The 23,234-nt window shown below is 41.6% G+C and overlaps 1 protein-coding gene across 1 annotated transcript; it reads left to right on the top strand.

Moving 5' to 3' along the window:
• Positions 1-8,692: 8,692 nt before the first annotated feature.
• Positions 8,693-21,408, top strand: LOC308042831 (riboflavin-binding protein-like; the record flags this gene model as incomplete). Its single annotated transcript, XM_080348549.1, has 5 exons — positions 8,693-8,831; positions 9,563-9,662; positions 10,773-10,901; positions 16,095-16,206; positions 20,542-21,408. The coding sequence occupies 5 exons, from the start codon at positions 8,693-8,695 to the stop codon at positions 20,788-20,790; spliced, it is 729 nt and encodes a 242-aa protein (XP_080204675.1). The 3' UTR covers positions 20,791-21,408.
• Between the last annotated feature and the right edge of the window lie 1,826 nt (positions 21,409-23,234).

Here is a 23,234-nt window from a genome sequence, read left to right as displayed (position 1 = left end):
AGCTGGGAATCCTGCCCTAACTGAATGTAAATAATGCAAATTTATGGAATCTTGGCATCCATGATAATGTGAGTCTATTAGGATGGCGCGGTGCCTTGTCATAATTTGGCTGGATCTTTGCCCTGCTGCAACATAGATGCCAATTAGCTATTTGTTGGTTATGGCCTGTGTGCCACCTTGCACCGGCTCACACCTGTTCACTCCATGTGCCAAAAAAGAGTTCATGAATACAGGAAGAAAAGTCACAGTGAGAATTTGAATAACACTACCTGCCTTTGAAACATATTAAAAACTAATCTTCAGTTGTTAGTTTTGCATAGAATTGGGGGGGAAAAAAAAGAGCCTTCTGGTTCAGCATTTTATTCAAAACAATTAAAAAATATTTTTGATCACTCCAAATCAAAAAGCCGTTTGGGGATTAAGAAGACATTTTGCTTGTGAAAAGTTTGTGTTCAGTTTGCTTCTGGATTCTTTCCTTCTCTGTGTAATCCCTGTTTAGTATTTTGGACTCAATATTTTTGAAACAAAAGAAGAGTGAGGTTTCGTGTTGAAGGAATAGGAAAAATGCTCTTCATTTTACCAATTCTCCCATATTTTTTCCATTTAAACTCATCACTGAATATGACCTGAATCTGGAGGCCAATCTGAGTGACCTGATTTTTCTTTTCCGTATGAGCTAGTTTTCTGAACCGTTTGGGGTTTTTTTCCAACTTTAAATAAAAGTGAACAAATCATGAGAGATTTGGCAGGGAAAAGGGGTACAGATGAATGAGGCAGAGCATGGTGTGATGCCACACCTATGGTCAGCATGTTTGTCTCCAGAAATACTCCGTCACATCCAAAATAAGATAGAGGAGTAGTTAATAATGGCTTATAAAGGGGCTGACTCTTGTGTTATCCAGACTAACATGGAGCAAAAGCAGGGGACCGCAGAGAGCCTGTGTAGCTCACATACCAATGCTCAGCTAATACTCAGTTAATTCCATTTCTCTCTGCAGTTCCAGATGCTTCTTTTCCCCATCTTCCACCTCCCATTTTCTCTGTATAACGTCTCAGTGCCCTTCTGATTCAGATTGTGGCAGGAACTGTGCTGTCCGGGAAGAGTTCCCTTCCATTCTTCTCTAGCTGCTTCAAAGGGACTTCGGTAAGGCAGAACACAGAGTCTAGCCCAGCATATTCCATAATGCTTTCTGAAATGACATAAAGCCATCTGCAGTATTTTTATAGCTGCGGAGTACACAGCTACAGCAATAATTCCCAGAGCTGGCATAGAAATATATGGCTCGAAACTGTGAGGTTAAAACCTCTTTATTCCAAACAGAAAATGCTAAATAGTAATGCTATTAGGATGCTGCTGAGCAAGAGAATTTCCTCTACAAAATGAAATATTTAACTTGATCATTTGAATTTGTATTAAATTCAAACATTTAGCAAAACTGGTGCAGCACAAAACCCAGCTGATCACCTATTTGCACTGTTTCCAAGGCAGAGCTGCATCACTAATACCACCTAGGAAGTATATCGCTAAGACTTGTCATTTGTCATTCTGCTCACACTGCACACATAATCTTCACTCTCAGTATTTTTGCTCTGTATGAGACTGAGGAAATGGCTTTAGTTGTTCTGCATGTTAAGTTGTCACACACCTTCTGTCGGTGACCCAGTTCTAATGGTATTCACAGTGAAGTTTTGGTCTTTACGCTGGAATACTTAATGCCTGGCAATTGGCAATATGCAGCCAGCCCGGAAGATGGCACAGTGCTGTGGGATGTTGTACTTTACCTGTGTAGAATGTCGCTAATGACAAGTAATTATATAGGCTGCAAGTGATTGCCATGACTTCTGGCTGTTTCATTAACTTCCCCCCTATGACAGCATTCTTTTTTGAAGATTCACTAAAAAACCAGCGTGATACAACTAAACAATCCCAGGTATGAGCAAAATAAAAGCTAAAGGTAAAAAAGGAGTTACATGAACTACAGGAAGAGTGAGATTTGCTAGGAAAAGCTTTGCCTGAGACTAATCAATTCCTCTTTGTAGCATGATGCATCATTTTGTTCAGCAAAAAGCAAGAGAGCAGTCCCATCTCTGCCAGGCAAGCCAAGCAACGTGTACTGCCCGCATAGCTGAGAACTGCAGGGTACAGCCCCCCCCCACCACCCCTGCGCTCCAGGGAAGGGGTAAGAAATACAGGATTTTCCAAAAGAAGGCAGGAGAATTAGTAAGTCTGGGACCTTGACACAACCTAGGCAAAATTTACTCGGGATCTGAATCTGGTGAGGTCTGCTACTTGAGAAGTTCTGCATTAAACATTTGTGTAATTAATAAAAATATTGATAGTACATGAGGCCTTTTTACGGGAAGGATATAAATACTTGTGTTTCAGGGCACAAGCTAGTAACTGAATTAAGGAGGATTAGGAAGAAATTTCCTACAGGCAGGTTATTCCATAAAAGTATATTATACAGTATATTAATCTAGTGCATCTTCACTGGAAACTACTATTAGTCTCAGGGACAGAATAATGAAGTAAACAACTTGGTCCAGGATGGCAGTTACTAGATCTATATATAACAGGAGTCCAGTCCTAACTGGGTATGATTTGCTTTCCCACCGTTATTTTCCTTCTTTATATACCATGAAGGACATTGATCCTTGTTTGCAGTGATGCAGTATGTCAAAGTGACAGCTTTGCACTGCTGTAACCTTGTTCTAGATATCATATTTACACCTGATGAGGAAGTAGAAGATGCAAATATGCAAATATATATTACAAATTGAAAGTATGGCTGTGACGTTTAAGGAGAGCTTAGTGCAATAGCTAAATGTACAGCGCTTCCTAGCAACAAAAGCTTGTCAAAAACATTATAGCTTTAAAGAGACAGAAGACCAGGGAATCTGCTGCTTTCACTGTCATCTGGGATGTGATTGTACAGCAGTTGCCACAGTTGAGCTGTTACCCCTAGGTGTTAACAGAATACAAATTACATATATATATAAGTATGTATTTTTGTGTGCATTTCTGAAAGGTCCAGGGGAGGGGAAGCTCACGGGGAATGGAGAGACGCTGGCCAGCAGGAACAGCATCAGATCCTAACTGTTGTCACCCTCTCTTTGGGCACCCAAACAATGATGAGTTTTAAGGAGGGCTAGGGGGAGGATTACACACAGTTCTACTTATGGAAGCGCCTCCCAAATATGAGATGACACATACATGGAAGCTATAGAAATCCAAGAGGTGTGCAGTGGAGGGTGGCATTGGGACACTTCAAGAGACTTAACGTGTCTGTATCGAGTGAGAAGAGATGGAAAGGGCTTAGATAAACAAAGGAGGGATTGGAAGTGAAAACAGTTTTTGACTGATACAACAGAGAGTGGAGATATTTGAGGGATGCAGAGAGAGAGGGGACAACACAAAGATAGATACTGAGAAAAAAAAACCTTTTCCATGAGTGTTGTGGTTGATTTTCTAATCAGACATTCATCACAGGTCAATAAGTCAAGCTATCTAGAACCAATATGGCATATATGGGAGTCATTCCTCAGGGATGTCTGTGGAGACACTGCACGGACCTCAACTGTGTCCTCCTTAAAATTCATCCCTGCAAATGGGAAAAGCTCAGCAATGATTAATCTAGTGGTTTCCAGTCACTGCCTTTTAACATGTTGACCAGCATGATCTCACTGTTACCTTGTGCTTGCTTTATTTGTTTTCTTTCTAGACCTGTGGGCTCTTAATTTTGATGACAAGGTGTTCAACGTAACAATAAGCATAACAATAAAAAAAAATGCTAACACAATGGGGCTTAGAGGTTGGCAGTTCTGACTTAAAGTACTGCCAGTCCTTCCCTCCCCTATTTGTCTCTCTCATGGTGATGTATCGCCCTTTTCCTCACAGCAACGCAGCTCTTCCACAGCTGTGCTATGAGCTGAACAGGGAAATAGATTTGGCTGGAAACACTGGAGGCAGGGGGAATTGCTGGATTTCTTTTTGCTGGATCAGGTCCCTCATCTGGTTTGTGCCAGCACATGGAGGGAAAGGAGCAGCGCAGGATTGGGGCAGAAAAGGGGGACATGGCCATCCGTAACCCAGGATTGCCACCAGATACTTTAAAACACTACATCACAGCTTTATGCAGGAACATCTAGGCATTATCCGTATACAAATAATAAATACCCATCATAAAAGTGCACATTTAAAAAAAAAAACTATTTATACTCCCTTAAGAAGAACTTGATCATTTGTACATGACTTGAGAGAATTCAATCCAATATTAATAGTTTAAATTAGAAACAAGATTGCAGTTGGTTAATTCTGAAGCTGGACGCAGATTTGCCTCATCACTTGTGAGAGCCCACATCACACCAGTGTCAGTAACTATCCAAACCAAAGCCCGTTCTTTGTAGAAAAAAATAACAATAATGGTTAGTGGTTCAAGAGACCTCACAGTACCAGACCAGCAGAACGTGAAAGGCAAATGAAAGACTAGGGCAAAGAAAGAGCATTCAGTTATGCTTTCAAGAGGTGCTTTCAAGTCAGTAATACGCTAAAATAAGTAGGTTTTTGTCCCCTTTAATTCTGAAAAACCTAACATGGGGCTTAAAATAACATTTTTACAATGATAATTTTGTTGTTTGGGTTGTGATTGCTTTTTAAACCTACTATTCATTAAAATATCTGCCTTTTTCCCCCCCCACTGACTCACTGTCTTGGTCATATAAAATTACTGGTGCTTTTGCCATTCCCATGCCCTGCCGGAGAACTAGCTCAGCAACATTTGTGTACTCACATAAAGCAAGTAAGACTTACTTTGTGCTATGATGTATTCCTTACAGAGACGAAATAAAAGGAGAAATCCCAGCCCCACCAAAGTGAACAGAAAAAAGAAAATCACACCTTAATACCAGCAGCGTTAAGATTTGACCTCAGCTTTTTTTCCCAGAGGCAGGAGTGCCAGACTGAGTCCATCTGGAGCGTCTCCTTTGGCGTTCAGCCTGACTTGTGACATGATGCGTTCAGCAGAGAGACCTGTGAACACCAACTCTTGGTTCTGAAGTGTAACACAATGGAAGTGGAGAACATGTACTTAACTGATCATCAAATAACATGCCCTTGTGGCAACTTTAAATACAGTTCTGCAAAGACGCTCCAGGACTGACGCTAAATTAGGTAACGACCTGTGCTCCTCGTTACATTTCTTGTTACAGTTAATGAGAAAAACACTTCCAACTTGTGAGTGTACAGGCTCACACTGAGATAGGAGGAATAAACAGATTAATTTCATTAGCCCACATTGCCATCTATAATAAAGCTATAACAGGCCAAATCCTCTAATTTATGCTCCTGAAACTGTCTCCCTCTGGTCACGCTGTTGTTAAACTTTCACGATGCCAAGAAGGGGAATGGATCTGGCAATTGTCACTGGTTGGAAGCGCAAACAGTTTTTCCGTCAACCACATTGGCTCTGCAGAGTTAACAAGAATATAAAGCCGTAAAAGCTTACTCCAGTCATTAAAGGGATCTGACTCACACAAAAAGGAATCGCTGTGTTGAGTTAGGAGATGGCAGTTGACATAGTTACTAAACTGATTGCCAGAAGCTGAGAAGTTAGCAACTAGCTTTATTTTTTAAACATTATTTTTTTTGCTAATATCTCTTGCCAGCAGAAAGTTGCTCGGGTATATGGCTCTTAAGACCTAGTATAGCAGTGGTTGAGGTTTGGAATAGATGCATGCTTTTACTAGCATCATAGGCCACTATCAATTAGATCGCCAGATGATAACAACAATGATAACCATAATTTAATGTTGCGCTGCTTGAGTTGCTGTCTGTGGCAATACCTTAACATCATGCACACTTTAGCTCTTGAAAAGATTAATAGAAGTTACAGGGCACTGAAATTAAAGTTAGATGGCAGTAGGAGTCCTAAAAGTACAAGAATATCGCTGAGTTCAATTTTAGCAAATAAAGAGAAACGATCCATTCAAGTGTGGGAAGGGGCAAGAGACTTCATTTAACTAGTTTCTCAGTATAATGCAGCACACAAAATAACTCGACAGAGAATACATCAAGAAAAAAGACTCAAGCTTCACTCCTCGGGGGATGAAGATGCGTAGCTGAGATCTCTCAAGGCTCCTTAGCCCGAGCCTGCTTACAAGCATTGCTAACCAAAGCCAAGTCTGAAAAATCACAAACATATGACAATTTTCCTTCCTGCTGCTAGAAACTCTGCCTAATCTCCCAGCAAGTGGTCCCATTTGGCTCATGCTCAAAGCCTGGAAGAGATCTCAGTTTCCTATAGCTTACTATCATTTGTATGTCAATTCAGTAAAGAGAGGCATTACAAGAAACCCCCTGGCATGTTACACCTTCACAAACATGCCTGTATTTCATGCAAACCGAGCAGCCAGGCGCAGAGCACGTTGTATTTCTGTGGTTTTTACCAGGCTGGCTAGCGCATCCATTCACAGCAATATTGACAGTGGTCATATTATCCAGCAGTCTGTATTTTGTATGAACACACAGAGCCGAGTACCAAGCAGTATGCACCAATCTTTTCCACCAAACACCAGTGAGAAGCTCCATTCATTTCACTCAACACTAGATCAAGCCACATGAGGTGAAGACATGGGTAAGAAGCCATCGGATTTACTTCAGTTTCTCCTATAGTTACTTCATGCCTTTTTAAACTTGCCTTAATTAAATTCAGTCTTTAAACTTGTCTTAATTAAATTCATTCTGGAACATAAAAATTACTCAGTTTCCACTGATCTGGAAATGGCTCTTTTTAGGCCAGCAAGACTTTTGCCTTGAGGCATTTACTAGAGCCAGGACAGGAATCGGTGCTTACGGCTTCGAGAGATTGTCTTATTATCATGCTCGGTGAGTTTACTCAATGAGATTCATACCACACTTCCACTGTGCCAATGTTTGTTTTTTCAAGCAAAAAAGGTTTGTAAATAATGGCCCCAGAGTATTATCTGACAAACCAGTGTTCTGTTTTAAATGCAAAACCAACAGATGCTACTTATGCATTTAAATAAGTGCAAGGTAGCGGGCAGTGCTGCTCTTTAGAGTACTCAAAGAGATTTGTTCTATGGAACTAACTAAGAGCAGCTATTTGTAATCACCACGTCTACCTTATGTGATGGTTTATGTCCAGATGCAGAATCCTCTTTGCAGAAAGCAGATCTCACCATGAAATCCAATCAGGAAACACCATCAATGGTTCAAGCAAGAGTTTCTTGTAGTGCTTGTGACACTGCTCGGAGAGTACGAATGAGGCAGATAGAGCGGCCAAAGTGAAGAGCAGTGGGTTTTAAAGGGATCTTGTGAACAGAGACCTGGGGCTGCCGTAAATTTACTGTGTAAGTGGAGGCAAACTGTACCTACAGTTAAAATTAAGCCAGTCAGGCTGAAATCTGAAGTGGTGTTTCTAATGTCACTGATTCAGTGAAGTCCTAATATGTAATAAGAGCCCCATGAAACTGTTGTAGAAATGAATCTAATAATTAATAAGAAAAGGAATCGTTGAAAAATCAGGCAGGGAGTTAGCCGCATTTGGTATATAAGAGCTGTTGTTTTTCTAATTCTAACCTGTGTACACTCCTCTTTATCATGTCAACGTTTGCAAGCAAGAAAAGGGCATTCTGTGCTGGTCATTGCATCTCCTTTTGAGATAAATCTATGTCAGCATTCCAAAGGGTCACGGAACTCTTCCAGGGCAAACAAATTCTGGAGCACTGCTGCCAGATGCTGTGTATATAAAATGGAAAATGAGAAAAGCAATTTATTGTTCCAGGGAGACGTGTCGCCCAGAGGACAGCAAAAGAGGTGAGAAACTACTGAGAAACTGGAGAGACTGTTTTCTTCTTCTATAACACATTGTTTTCTTTACATCTTAAGAATCCAGGTACACAGAGGAGCTGCAGTCCCTATTCAGGCAAAATTACTCCAAGAAGATAACAGGGATGCTTAACTAAAGAATTAACAGTTAAATTAATAATATGTATAAAGAATTATGCATTGATTTATGCAACAGGTTCTAGATTTATCTGTATGGCTCACTAATATGTGGTATGTGTTTAGAGAAATTTTAGTCTCACAGACAAAACACTCTAATCTTGCATTTTTGACAAAATGGTACAAAACAGGCAGAAAATAATGGCTCAGATTCTTAAGCATAAATTAGCATAGCCTCAACATAGGAAAATTATCAATGTAATTCATCCGGCTCAGGTGCTGAGCACTGCTAGCTCACTTGCAGCTGTATTAAATGTGTTATTTCCAAGTGTGCAAAACAAGTCTGCAAGTTTTAGAACTAATCAATCTTCACATCTAGTGAAGCAGAGGAATGTCTCTTGGTGGGGTTCAATGATAAATTCAGGTCGATGTAAGAAATCTTAAATCATTTTCTTAAATACTGAAAATTATAGCATTTTCATAAATAGCCTGAACTATTGCTGGCTTTTATCACTCAAAAATATGTAGCAGCAGTGCAAGTGTTCAGATATAAGCAGAGAAAGGGACAATGTATGTCTTGGTATTTATATGTGCATCTTTGCTGAGCATATTTTGGTTATATATGTAGCTTTTTTAAAGCAGTCCTTCCTTGTAATATTATGGCTTCTCCTAGAAATAAAGGATATAAATAAAGATTTCTCTCAACACAGGAAGAAGAACCGAACAGCAATGCTGAGATTTGCTGTCACCCTCCTTGCTGTCATAACGTCATCTACCTGCCAAAAATATGGATGTCTGGAAGGGGACACCCACAAACTGAAGCCAAGTCCTGAGCCAAAGATGCATGAATGTACTCTGTACTCTAAATGTAAGAGTGGTTTAATTATTGCCCAATATAGTCTAGAAGTACAGCTTTACACACACTGATTGTTTTGGCAGTTCCCTTAATTTCTCAAATAAGAGACGGTGTAGTTTGTCTTTGAAAAGCTTCCTTCATTGGCATTTTGCTGCGTGCAAATCAAGAGTAAGATTCTGGTTCTTAACAAAGGCAACTGCAAAACTCTCATTGACTTAATTTATTATCTTTTAAAAATTCTGATGCGGTTTGCTTTTCTTGTAGCTCCATTTGCTTTAAAAAAGTTTACAGCAAAGACAAATTTGGTTTATTGTGATCGAGTCTAAACATTAATTGTAGCAGACACCAAATGGGAAAAGTTGACATCACAATGCTATAGTGAGAAAAGTATAGTATTTATTACATTTCTTCAATGCTCTTTTTATGTTTGGTAGCTTTCAAAGTTAGTATCTCTCAGGATGTAACAACTGGCAGAACACTAGTCAAATTCATGGGGCTCTCCACGCACAGCTGGAGAACACAAGTCCAGGTATTGATGCCAGTCCACCCCACTTAGCATTACAGTGCTAGTTCCAAAACCAAATATGTTAGAGCTTGAATGCATCTCCTAGTTAGTACTAAGAGACTTTATCATGTTATGGACCAAAACAGATTCATCTTACATTTTAAATACAGTGAATACATTTCCAAATACAGTATTAAAGAAAATCCTTGTTGCAAGATCTCTGTTTCATTCCTCACAGCTTCCTGTTGCTATGCAGACTTCACAGAGCAATTGGCTCATTCCCCAGTAATTAAAGTAAACAACAGCTACTGGAACAGATGTGGGCAGCTCAGTAAATCGTAAGTCAGCTTTGATGTTGTCTGTGTCCTGGTTCAATAGATCTGTGCTGGAGCAGCCACACAGCGAATGGTAACTAGTGGACAGGCCCTGGAGATGATGCCACCCAGCCTAGTTCCCATAGTCTTTTCTCTATACCTGACCAACATCTGGCTCTTCTTCTCCTCTCACAAAAGCCCGTGAATCCCTAAGTATATACTATTTGTGCAGAACGATTTATACCCTTTTATCAAGAAAGGGTTATGTGCTTTCAAGTTTTCTTTCACTATAGAACCAGAGCAATGCAAAGAAGTGATAAACCTTGTAGGTGACACCACACCGCTGCGGCTCTCCAAAGCAACCAGCACACACCAGCGAGTGTGATCCCCGGTCAGCACAGACCAGGCTTCTTCCATTGTTCAGAAAGCAGATCAACTAGATGATTAAATCTTGCAAACAAAATGCACAAGGGGCCAGAAATGAAACTTCTGAATATTTAGAATGAAAATTCTTGTAGTCCTCTGGGTTTTGTAACCATGAACAATGTCTTCATAATTAAGATTTTTAGTACCCCATTAGATGTTAGAGCTGTGAAACATGGTGAGTTATAGAAATAAAAGAATGAAAGTACAAAACAATTAAGCAAAACCAGATGTGGAAAAGTAACAGCTCTTGCCTGTCACTCCCAGAAGAGCAGCAGCAGTATGTGTTTTTAAGTAACTTCAGCTGGGCTGTGGGAAAATCTAAAGATTTGTGAAACCATGAGGCTGCAGCATAGAAGAAGTTTGGTGCTATAGTTTTAAACTACATTTTATAATTGCCCGGAATCATTCTTGCCAGGAAAACTCAAGGCCTCAGAAGTTTATGGAAAGCTTACACAAATAGGGCTGAAATATGCATGGAAACATTTGTGCAGTCTTCAGCTGGCTGTGGTAACCGCACGGCCAGAGGCTGTGCACAGTGCCAGAGGAATGGGTACGGAACCCGGACATTAACAGGGCCAAAGGATGCTCTTCTGTGTTTATCTCCTAATCTGTACTATTGCACCCACATCAAAGCAGGTTTAGAAAACTGAGACTATAGCCTTCGTGCTAAGAAACAGGCTTATTTGTGGCTTTTCTCACCCACCACAGCTGTGAAGATTTCACCAAGAAAATTGAGTGCTTTTACCGGTGTTCTCCACATGCAGCTCACTGGATCGATCGCAACAACACTGCTGCTATTCAGTCTGTTCCACTGTGTCAAAGCTTTTGTGATGACTGGTAGGTTCGGCTTTTTATAAAAGTATTTTTATTTAATATGCCTGTGTTGTTCAGGTATCGAGGAACATGGGTAGATGAAGCACAGATCTCGCAACCAAGTGGAAATAAGATTCAATGGTGTCATACCACCTTTATGGCTTCTCGCTTGTTTTTCGTGTTCATTTCTTGTTTGTCATCTCTACATTTTCCTTGGCTAAGCTACTACCCTCAGAACAAAGGGCTGAATGCAGGATGGAGTCACTAAACTCCATCAGAGCTCAGCGGCTCAGGGCCAGCAGCACCCTGCTCTCCATGGGGACGCGGTGCAGGGACATCAGAACTGCCCGATGTGACAGTGGAGCTCTCACCGCTCCAACAAGCACCACGAGCACTGAGGGCCTGCCCGCCCTTTGAAAAGCCCACCACTGTGAGTTACCATTCATGCAGGTAGCATTTGAAATCTAAATATTTGGTCATGATATGATACCTCAGTTCCAGCAGGACAGGGAACTGCTGGAGAGGGTCCAGCGTAGGGCAACGAAGATGATTAAGGGAGTGGAGCATCTCCCTTATGAAGAAAGGCTGAGGGAGCTGGGGCTCTTTAGCCTGGAGAAGAGGAGACTGAGGGGGGACCTTATTAATGTTTATAAATATATAAAGGGTGAGTGCCACGAGGATGGAGCCAGGCTCTTCTCAGTGGCAAACAATGATAGGACAAGGGGTAATGGGATCAAGCTGGAACACAAGAGGTTCCACTTAAATTTCAGAAAAAACTTCTTCATGGTGATGGTGGCAGAGCCTGGCCCAGGCTGCCTGGGGGGGTTGTGGAGTCTCCTTCTCTGCAGACATTCCAGCTCGCCTGGACACCTTCCTGTGCGACCTCACCCAGGCGTTGCTGCTCCAGCAGGGGATTGGACTAGATAATCTTTTGAGGTCCCTTCCAATCTCAAACATACTGTGATACTGTGAGACTGTGATTTATTTTATATGTATAGAATGCACCCTAGTCTGGGGTAGGAGCATGATATCCAGGTGAGATTTTTTTTCAGTAGCCCATATCCAGCATATACCCATCCCTCCCTCCACTATGAGATGTTGGATCTTAAGTAATGTTATATAAATCCCAGTACCATATTAATCTTGTGCCTAGTAACTACAGAAACTTGTCTGTATTGTTAAATTGGTGTGAAGCATAGTACAAACAGAACAGGCTGTGTTCACACTACAGGATTATAACTGCTAGCATCCCTTCAAAGTAATGAACTGTGAACGTCTGAATCCCTTAGGCTGCTCTGAAAATCTCAGCAAACTGTTTTAATACTTCTAAAAATGTCATTAAAGAGCTTTCGTGGGAAGCACAGAAAACACAGAACACACGGTAGTGCTTGGTCAGGGTCTTGCAGTGCTCTGTTCAGTGCTTTGCCTAGTGGTTATGCAACTTGAATATTATTGACAAACGGATCCATTTTCACTCTCATCTTCTCTCCAAGGGCAAAGTCGTATATGTCGCACAACGTTTTAGTTGAATTTGTCTGAAAATATATCTCCATTGCTTTGTGCCAGAGAAGGAAACAAGAAGTGCTGCTTGCCTTTGTAATGGAAGATAGTAAGAAGGGCTGATGTGTTTCTGAGCTTTCTTAGAGCTTCCTCTAGTGATGAATTTTATTTCCATATTAGGCAACTCCATGTGCCTCAGGAACAGATTAGTCATGTGCAGTCTTCCTTCCAGATTTTTGGTAATGTGCTAAACTGAATCCAGATTATTGACCTCCTTGAAGATAAAAGACAGAGGCCTTGAGTTTGCCTCAGTACTCAGAATCTCACAGCTCACAACCAAGTCTTACCAAAATTTGAAAGCATCTGGATATTAAAGCATTGGAGTTGCCAGTAAGCTTTAGAATAGATCTAACAGGCAAAGCCATAGAATATCAATACCTAAAACAAACGTATCCCAAACTAAGTCGTGCACAAAGTCATCACCAAATGGCCGTATCCAGTGAAAGTGTAAAGATGGAAGAAAATATAGCCTGTAAGTTTAGTTTGCATCTATCAACTGGTTTAAGCCAGCCAGCCTTAGTATATGTGAGATTTATACCACAGTGTATATGGTGGGTCAAGATGACACAGCAAAACCCTCGATGTCCCCTGGCTGTTACCAGAACCTCCAGGTAAACAGCATTTTTTAACTGTTGTTGGAAATACGGGTGTGTGCTGCTGCACAAAAACCTGACCCTTTCCAGTACAGGATCGGCTGGCAGAGCGTAGGCTCTGCGCTAAACAAACACTGAACAATGATCTATTGCCCCTGTTGGCGTCACAGATGCCTGGACTGAATCAAAAATGTAATGATGACCCATTACGGTGCACGCTGGTCTGCGTGCCTGCCTAATGCCAATGTCAAACCCATTCCCTCACCCTGCCTGAGGCCTGAGGCCAGAAAAAGAGCTTGGACACAATTCCCACTCTTTCTGGTGATTTAAAGCAACATTTTTTCATGTTCTATTCACCGGAGCCCCTTTCGCGTGCTGTAGCGCTGCTAGTGATGTGACCTACTTTCTCTCCATGCCGTGAGTGTGCCTGCTGCACACTGTATGTCTTTGTGGCCAGAGATGTGCAGAGGATCCTGAATGAGCAATGAGTTCATTTAAAAGAAATTCCTCTCGCTAGCTTGGGGCCTTGCTTTTCTTCCTATTGTCTCAGGATTCCTTGCTCCCACTAGTCCTAAAATTATTGCTTTTGAAAGAGCCTGATGTACAAGCCATTTTCTGATCCACCTGTGAAAGGGCCCTGTGCCCTTTAAAAGTGAAGCAGCTAATTATAAAAAATGGAGGGAAAAGCATTTTAAAATAAAAATATCCTGCCTATTGTGCATAGGGAACCAGTATGTTTGAGGAGATCTTTTATGTATTTATGTTTATGTTTCTCACAGGTTTTAATTAATGTTTGGAGAAACCACTTATGGGTATCTGGACAGCAGAAATCAGACATTTCCTAAGTCATGATTTTTCGTAAACTTAGCTTCATAATTACTTCCATTGAGACAAAGACAAATTTGTAACAATAGAGTTATGCCTTTCTACCTGCTTATATAGCAAACCACAGAGTCAGGCAATAATCATAACTAGGAAACATTTTATGACAGTTCAATATATAATAGTGAATAAAAATACAAATACTTTAATAAACATATGTAATTGGAACTCCTGAGGAATCTGATGCATAGCGTGCATGCCCCAGTTCAGTAAAATTCTGAAATACATATTCATAATTTGAAAAGTATAACCAAAGGTGACACCAAGTTCAAAAGAAGCAGCTCTGCCCTCTCCTAAGCCCCAAGGGCCGCTCATTCTTTTCCCTGCCCTGTCCCCACCCGTGTGCCAGCGGCACTGAGAGGCTGTGAAGCAAGCAAGCCTGGTCTGGGAACCCATCAGGCTGAAAAACACCCAGCCAAATAAGAAAGGAAACCAAAACAGACAGCTGTGCGAAGGGCACAACTGCCTTAGGTGGAAGTGCTAGTATTAGGCAGCTCATAGTAGACACTGATCGACGCGGCTAGAAAGCAGTGAATTTAAGTGCATACATAAAGGACAGGACTACATGGCTTGAAGAATCAAGGGCTAATTGTTGAATCTGATGCTGGTGTGTGGGGGTTGACGGTATGATGGCGATTAACAAAAGGCCTGCACTGATGCTCCAACTGGTGTGCCTGTGAGCGGGCAGGGAGACTGGCCTGAGAAAAGCTGGCACCAGGGAGCTGCCTGCATGTCCTTCTCGGTCAGGGTACACGCAGCAGGTAGCAAACACCAAACACATTATTCTTACGGTCCCTAATCCCATATCCAGTCATGGCACAGAGTGGTAGGATCTGATTATGAGTGTCACAATATGTTAATTTATCAAATTGCAGCCTATATTTCCAGCAGAGCCCCTGCCTCTGACAGCAGATTGATGGATGAACACAGTCGAGAATACGTGTCTCCTGCCCCAGACCTGCTTAGTTAGGACCTGGTTACCCTCCGTTCCTGCTCCTTCTCCCCCCAAAAAGCCCAGAAAATTTACATGGAGGTTCTGCAGTTGTGCAAATATACTGCAATGTCTCGCAGTTCTGTGACCACATGACAACCTCATATTTCATTTAAAAATGTATGTCTGCAGCCCATGTGATATCAAAGTAGTTTTAGAAACATGATCCTGAAGATTAAAAATGACAAAGAGAAAATATATCCAAAGGCATTAATTTTAAATATCATGCTGAACTACGCGTTTTGAAAGCTGTGCCTCATGGTTTTGGCATTCTCAGCTACTAGTGTGAGTAGTCTGCCTGAAGCCACGGAAACTAAATTAAAGTAGATGTTAAGTGATTTGCAGAAGGTAATCCTTAAGAAAGGTAAGGGCCAAAAGCAGCACGTTAAAAGAAGTGGAAGGAAGGAAATTATATAGGATAATGGTAAGTCATGAGATCTCTCATCACACAGACCAGCCAGCTACATACCATAGTCGTTCCAGGCCATTTATAGGCTTTATTTTTTACATTACCCCTTACAAGTTAAAAATAAATCAGAATTTAAAATTGTGGACCCTGTACCCTACAAGACTATTCTCTTTCCTCCTTCACTTTCTTTGAAAACGTCATTCTGAGGCTGACAGCCTATCACTTTATCTGATTTTGTTCTTTGTGTATTTTCCTTATTTTAGTGGACATTCTTCATAGTAACTCCCTGCCCGGGAAATATCATTCTTCCTTTTCCGTATTAATTCATAAATACGAACTTTCCCCACATCCTCTTTGAGTGATAGTTCACTCCTAGCGTACCTGCGCCCTGTCACAATATTGAACATCGGCATTCACGAAACTCCCTCCCACAGCGGCTCCTCCACTCAGTAACATCAGCAAACACAACCAGGCAGCAAACGCTGCGTCAATCAGTGTTGCTCCTCAGAACATGGGCACTTTACTTAAGTCTGTGAGTACAAAACGTAGCGGGTGAATTGTTTAGTTTTCATTGGGATTGAGGCCTTCCTGCCCAGCTCAGAGTTTATGCACATGTCAGGCTAAGATAATGTGAACGTTTCTTGAAGATCTGTTGCTAAGCTGCACTGTGCAACCATACCACATCACTGGCATAGCCCACGCGGACTTCCTGAGTTGAATCTGAATCCACTGAAAAAATAGTGAGAGAAATAACTGTATCTTTCATGCTAATCTCCATGAAGGTATGAAGCCTGCAAAGATGATTCCACATGTGTTTTTAACTGGCTGACAGACTGGGAATGGGATGAAAGTGGAGAGAACATCTGTAAGAATAAATGCATTCCGTACAGTGAGGTAAGAAAACCTGATCAACTGGAGCAGGAGAAATGACATCAGGAGTTTTTTTCTTTTCTCCTTTCCTTTCCTTTCCTTTCCTTTCCTTTCCTTTCCTTTCCTTTCCTTTCCTTTCCTTTCCTTTCCTTTCCTTTCCTTTCCTTTCCTTTCCTTCCCTTCCCTTCCCTTCCCTTCCCTTCCCTTCCCTTCCCTTCCCTTCCCTTCCCTTCCCTTCCCTTCCCTTCCCTTCCCTTCCCTTCCCTTCCCTCCCCTTCCCTCGCCTTCCCTTGCCTTCCCTCTCCTTTCCTCTCCTTTCCTCTCCTTTCCTCTCCTTTCCTTTCTCTTCTCTCTTCTCTCTCTCTTCTCTTCTCTTCTCTTCTCTTCTCTTCTCTTCTCTTCTCTTCTCTTCTCTTCTCTTCTCTTCTCCTCTCCTCTCCTCTCCTCTCCTCTCCTCTCCTCTCCTCTCCTCTCCTCTCCTCTCCTCTCCTCTCCTCTTCTTTTTTCCTGAAGATGTGGGTGCAAAATGCAACAGGTGAATTATTTTTACTTCAGCAGTTTCAAGCCATACCTACATTAGACTTTTTTAAGTATATAGATTTTAAAACATTTACACTTATGTAGATCACCTACTCTAAGTATAGATCCATTTAATTAATCACTATTCATACCACTTGTGAAACAAAAGTAAAATTTCAAGCAGCACTGCTATTGTAAGCACAGCGAGGCTTAGAAAGAAAAAGATACATGAATTATCTTCACACAACAGAGACGTACTTCATAAGGTTCCTTACATTATGTGGGGCTTTACACACCTCTGTCTTTTGAAATTAGGATGTACGTTCCCAAATCACTAAGGAATTTTTAAGGTTTTCTTGCCTATTAGGCATCTTTGCTCTTTTCTCTGTTCTGCCTTGTTATGTTCAAGTCTTTCTCCATCCTCCAAATCCTTAAGTCCTGACACTTCTCTGTCTCCCTTTTGTTCTCCATGATGTGTGCTCTCCCCTGTGTCTGCCACTGGCTCGGCAGAGAGAACTTCATTCTATATAACTCTAATGGTTAAAGAGCAGCACTGGCAAGTTTTCTGAGAGCCCATCCCATCTTTCTGAGAAGGTTTAATGGTTGGGATGACTAATTTAATGAATAAGAGTGTGTAAAATGAGAACTGACAAGACTTATAGGAGCAAGGTTGCCTGGAACCTGATCTACAGACCTTTCGAGAATCAGGTAGGATTTTTTCTATTATAGTGATTCAAGTAAGTTTAGCATCAGGGCAATCTAATACAGCTCAAAACTGCGATGCTTACTTGAGTATTTTTAACAGTTGAGCTTCACAGAGTCCATGAAAACTGTTCGAATTGCAGAATTAAACAAAGTGTAGTGCTTAGGGAATGCTAGGAAGGCTTGCAGAGATCCCAGATTCATTGTTTTGAATCCAACTTGAGTGCAGGTACTTCCAGAAGTCAGTTCAGCAACTGATAGAAGTGGAAGTCCCAGTCCAGTTAGTGCAGGATGGCAGTCTGCACTGCAACAGTGACACAAATCAGCAGGCCCAGGAAGGTGGCCAAAAAACAAATGGGCTGCGGAAACTTCCAGCTTAGTTTCCCAGATGTGCTAAATCGTCAGTAGTTCCAGATGAAGTGAAAAATGAAATGATAATCTCTGTAAATAATCTCCTGTTCAAACTGTCCCTTGTCCAGAGATAGGAGGGGTTTTTTAACCTTGAATTCCCTTCTACTTACTTCTTAAAGAAAATATACCATCTGCAGGGAAAAACATGTAGCAAATCCAGAGGTCTTATCACTTGAAGCCAGGCACAGCTATTCCTAAACTAAATGGAACCACACCCCAAACTGCTCGTGTTTTTCACCAAAAATAGACTTGCGTGTAGGAATAAAGATGAAGTTTCTTCAGAGAAATGTTAGAAAATACATTTCCCATATGAAAATTACATGATATACAAACACCAGGCTCGCTTGGCTTGGATTCAGCTCATGGAAAAGAAAGTTACCCAGAAGCACAGAGGGTTCTCCAGTGTCAGAGCACTGTGGACAGATGCTTCCTTCCTCTTGATGCCCTCAGCTCACACATAGGAACAATCAGCAGCCCTATAGCTGACATGTGCAAGTGGTTCTAAGGACTATTTGGAACAAATGCTGAATATGGAACAAATGCTGAATATTAAGTCTGCACAATGGATCGTAGCCAGTTTTAGCCAGGCTAAAATGAGGCAAATTTTGTCATTGTCCTCCCAGCTGAGTGCTCCCCAAGCAATGTTAACGCACAGACTAGAACATTTTCCAATAAGCTGGAGGATCAGAATCCTTTGCAGTAATTTAGGGACATGTTTGGTAAATGGGCTGTGTGCACTCTTTGTTTGCTGCAGCATTCTGGCTACTCCCTGATCTTTAAACAGAGTTAAGAGGAAGGTAAAAATAAAATTACTACTTTAGCAAGTAGAAGAGCATGAATACATGTTACAGAACCTGTGGGACGTAGGAATAGGATGTAGCCATGTCTCATGCATACAGACCTAAGAGAACCCCTATGACAGCTTTTAATACTTTCTGGAGTGATCATCTAAAAGCAGGTGGAAATCCAGGAACTGTATAGGAGCTGGAATATAATGTCTAATGTTGCTTGAAAGCACAGGAATAGCAGGCAAGAAATATCTAGGATCTGCCTGCTCTGAGAACACAAGGGTAGAACCAGATGCAGCCACCTTTCCCTTCCTGAGCCTGCGTTGCTCCCAGTGCACCAACCAAGCTCCACACTCTTCCTCCAGCAACAGCAGCAGCCACGGACGAGCCCTTGTGAGAGATGGTGTGAACTAAAAAGCTGGTTTACACACTATGGAGTCTTTGGGGCTGTTTGGAATGGATTCTGTATTATTCACAAAGAACAGATTTCTAAAGCAAAAGCGATTATTATGATTTCTTCTCATCTGCCATTCCTGTACAGGATAGATCAACATAGTTTTTCATGTGGGGAGATATAAGAAAAACTTGTGGAAATAGGTGGAGCAGAAGAAGCTGCAGGACTATAGATGCCCAGTCCCACTTCCACATCATAGACTTATATCTGTAACCATCAATTTTTTGTACATAGAGCAGCTTCCATGCAGAAATCTCCCAGGCACAAAGACAGGGCACCTTCTCCGAGATTCACAGTGTCAGATCTTTATGAGCTGGTGATGATGGTGACACCATCCAGAAATGACAGCACTAAAAGAAACACTGTGCGGTTAAACCCTCAGCGTCATGTGCAAGCACTGCTTGTACTATTACAGATGAAAAACAGCTTCCTTCAGAGACACTGGTGACATGGTCAAGGTGAATCAGTCAGTAATGGAACCCAGCAGTCCTGCTGCCTGTCTGCTGTTTCAGTCATTAACCCTCCCGCACCTTAATTCCCAAAGCTTCTACTCCTGCCATCGCTCCCACCCCCAGTTTCATTCTTAGCTTTGCTTCTGGGAGTTCCTAAAGTTTCCTTTAGAGAAACAAAAGATTGACCTTCAGCCACAAACACATGGGAGAAATGCAGGCAAGATAAAGTTTATATCCTGCCTGCTTTGTGGCTGGACATGATAACTCCTAAACTAATACTATTTAGGCAAACTCAAGCTGGGCAGACATAAAGTTGTCACAATGTGAGCTTGGGAAATAAGAAATATCTTCGTTGTGTGGTTATACGGGTCCTATGACAGAGAGGCCTTACAAAACTATGTAGTACCAAGTACAGGACAGGTTCATTTGAAGAAGGTACAAGAAGCTGCAGTTTACAATTTCTTCAGCCAGAAAGGCTGTTGCACCACTGGACACAGCACTTCAGAGGCTTGAAGAAAGTTTCTTTTCTTCAAGTAGTTTCTAAGTTATGTACCTTTTATTTGATTGTGAGGTTCTGCCCATCACAATGTACATTGCAGCAGGCACAGTGTGATCCCACAGAGCTGTGATTCCACTGGGCTGTCTCTATCCTGTAGCTATAAAGATTCCCTTATTCAAAATACTCAGTCTGGCACTTTTCAGCACTACTTGGATCTCAAGACATGTCAGAGTGTCCTGACATGCTACAAGTTGTACAACCCCTCGCACACAGCTCTGGTCTGTGAGACCCAGAAAGCTCTAACAGCTGGGCTGCCAGCCCCAGGGTGGAAACTAAGGGCTGGCTCTTGATCACTTTGCACTTTGTATAATCACTTGCTCTCACAACAGGCAAATCTCTTTTGCCAGTGGTGGGACTGGATAACATTTTAAGATACTTCAGAAGTGAAGTATGGCACGCAGCAAGACAGTGCATGACTCTGGATGACTCGGTTCTTTTTAAATGTAATTGATGCATTTCTTATTTACCATACAGATGTACGCAAATGGGACTGACATGTGTCAGAGTATGTGGGGGCAGTCATTTAAGGTGAGCGAATCCTCCTGCCTCTGCTTACAAATGAACGAGAAGGACACGGTGGCGATGAAGTATCTCGTCTCCGAGAGCTCAGAGGAAAGCTCCAGCACGAGCAGCAGCGTCAGCAGCAGTGAGGAGTATGCCTGTCAAAAGAAACTCCGCAAGTTTGAGAAACTACAGAGGGAGGAAGGGGAGCAGACAAGATAGCTGCTGGTGGATGTATGTCAGGACAAGAGAAATCATTGTGGAGGCTGGGCGCAGGGCATCACGCCAGCCTGCTTTATCCCTTACTTGCTAGAACATATTAATAATAATATATAAATAATAAATAAATGGCTGGTTATATTACTATTTCTCTGATGTTTTTGCAAAGCTCCCAAACAGGCACACAGCACTCCGATCATGAGTTCCTGGGTCTGAGCTCTGCTCAGATAAAGAAAAAATGTTGCAGGCAGAAACAGGTCAGTAAGCCTGGCTACTGACAGCTGAAAATGTATTTATGTTGTATCTCAAAAACATAGTTTGCAAAACAAGGGATTGTGGTGTACTAGAGAAATCTATGTATTGCCAGGATACAGTATGGACGTTCTCTTGCACTGGGCTCTTACCTTAAACAACAGTAGTACAAAAGTCTCCTACAATATGAATTTGAAGCATAATTTTGAGGGCAATTAATCCCACTGAGTGATTCCGAACAGAATAATCTCTGACAAACAGAAGTGTCAGGGAGGACCCCAGTTAGTTTCTCCCATCAGTAATCCTGCTTCCCAGCGTCACTGTTACGGTCAAAGTAAAACCAGCATCTGTACCAGTCCCAGAAGCACTGACCAGGTAAGGATTAATTAAATCCTGTTTTCACTTATGCATGCATAGTCCCTCTGACATCACCGTAGAGTGGACAGGTCTGTGCCATTCTGTGCAGCCGTTCATAGTGGTATCACCAGGAAAACCATAAGCAGGATTTAATTTGGAGGGTCAGATTACCAAATTGTGAAAATCAGCATCATCTCAGTTCTTGCAATGGAGCTTGGCACCTTACAGCACTCGAGGATCTGGCCCACAGTTAAAACAATGACTTGGCACATCCTGTTAAACTAGGAGAATCTTAAAAATCCAGCTCACTTTCTTCACTGGGTTGTTTATTTGTTTGAATGGTTTCACACAGCTGCAACAGTAATGCTAAATCCATTAGGTCATGCTCTGCTTCAAACCAGCTTCTCTGTCTATTTAACAATGGACTAATTCCTACCAGCACTGAATTGTTTTTAGAATGATATTTTGCCACATCTGTATTTTGCGCTAACTCAATTTGTCAGTTCTACTGTTTGAAAAGAAAGAACAAGAATTTAGTCTGCTGTAAAGTTCTGATGGTCCTTTTCCCCCTATTTCACTAGCTCTGCTCTGTCCTGTCCTTTTTTTATTGCATCTGAATCAGAGCAGAAATCTTACTGCTTTTTATTTTATGTGCTCAGAATTCAAGAATTAATTATCCCTTCTCCCTGCCATAACACCAACTTTGTCTGTGTCACCATGGCCAAAGATTTCCTTCATGTTCTTTGTTAAGTAGGGTACAATTGTTTCTGCCTGTGTCTCTGCTCTTTTTCTTCCCATTCCCCTTTATCTTTGCTCTGGCTAAATTACTCTTGAAATCACTCTTGACAAACAATTCTTCCATGCTTAGTTTCAGAATGACCCCTGAGACTGGTTATTGCATGCTCTTGAACAGCACTGGATCCTACAGCAGCTAAGGGACCAAGACCATTAGATCCTATTCATAACTTTCCCACTGACTCATGATGTACCCTAAGCAAACCATTTAACTCTTTTTTTGACTCAAATAATTTTGCAGAGCTGCCATATTTCTTCTAGGTCATCTCTTCTCTAAGACAAAACATAAAGAACTACTCAGTTGTTCCTGGCATAGAAATTGTCCCATACATCTTGATCATTCTTTCATTGATCCAGGTATGTTTTATTCAAACACAAGTTATCATTTGGAAAGACTTTCAGTCTTGATTTAAAACTCCAAATAATGGCAAATTGTCCAATGCACTTGATACTGCGTTTCCTCAGTGTTAAACATTATCCATAATTTAACATTTGTTGTTTCAGCTTTCAGCCATTGGGTTTTGCTAAAGCCTGTTGTATTCAAGAGTTCTTCAGTATTCAGCATTGCTTTTCTGCTCAGCAGCGTATGCACTGATCAAATTGCTTCTTAGCAACTAGCTCTTTCTTAGCTCTATTCAGTTTACATAAATCATTATAAGACATTCTCTCTCTCCTTAAATCATACTCGCAGTTCTTCTCTGTATGATCTCCAGTCACGAATGTCCTCCCTAAACTGTACAAATCAAAGCCATTCTCCATGGCAGTGATAAGGGTGACCTACAGAGAGTGCACCATGTCCCTGCATCTCTACACTTCTCCCTAGTTGCACTGCCCGTGTCTACAAGAGCATTGTCCTGATTCTTTGCATGCCTTCAGTGTCCATGTGTTATGATTCCTCATTCTTTCTTGGCATTACTCTTTTCCACTATCCAGCTCCCTGGTCCCAGAGGTGTGAACGGTGATCTTAGTCCTCAGGCTTTGAAGTTGGTTCTATTACAAAACCTCCGTGTGAACAGACCAACCTTTCTAAGCAGCTTTTGTAA

This window comes from Nesoenas mayeri (assembly GCF_963082525.1).
Source record: "Nesoenas mayeri genome assembly, chromosome: 8".
Lineage (NCBI taxonomy): Eukaryota > Metazoa > Chordata > Aves > Columbiformes > Columbidae > Nesoenas > Nesoenas mayeri.
Note: the sequence above shows the minus strand (reverse complement) of the source record. Positions and strands in the feature narration are given on the sequence as shown.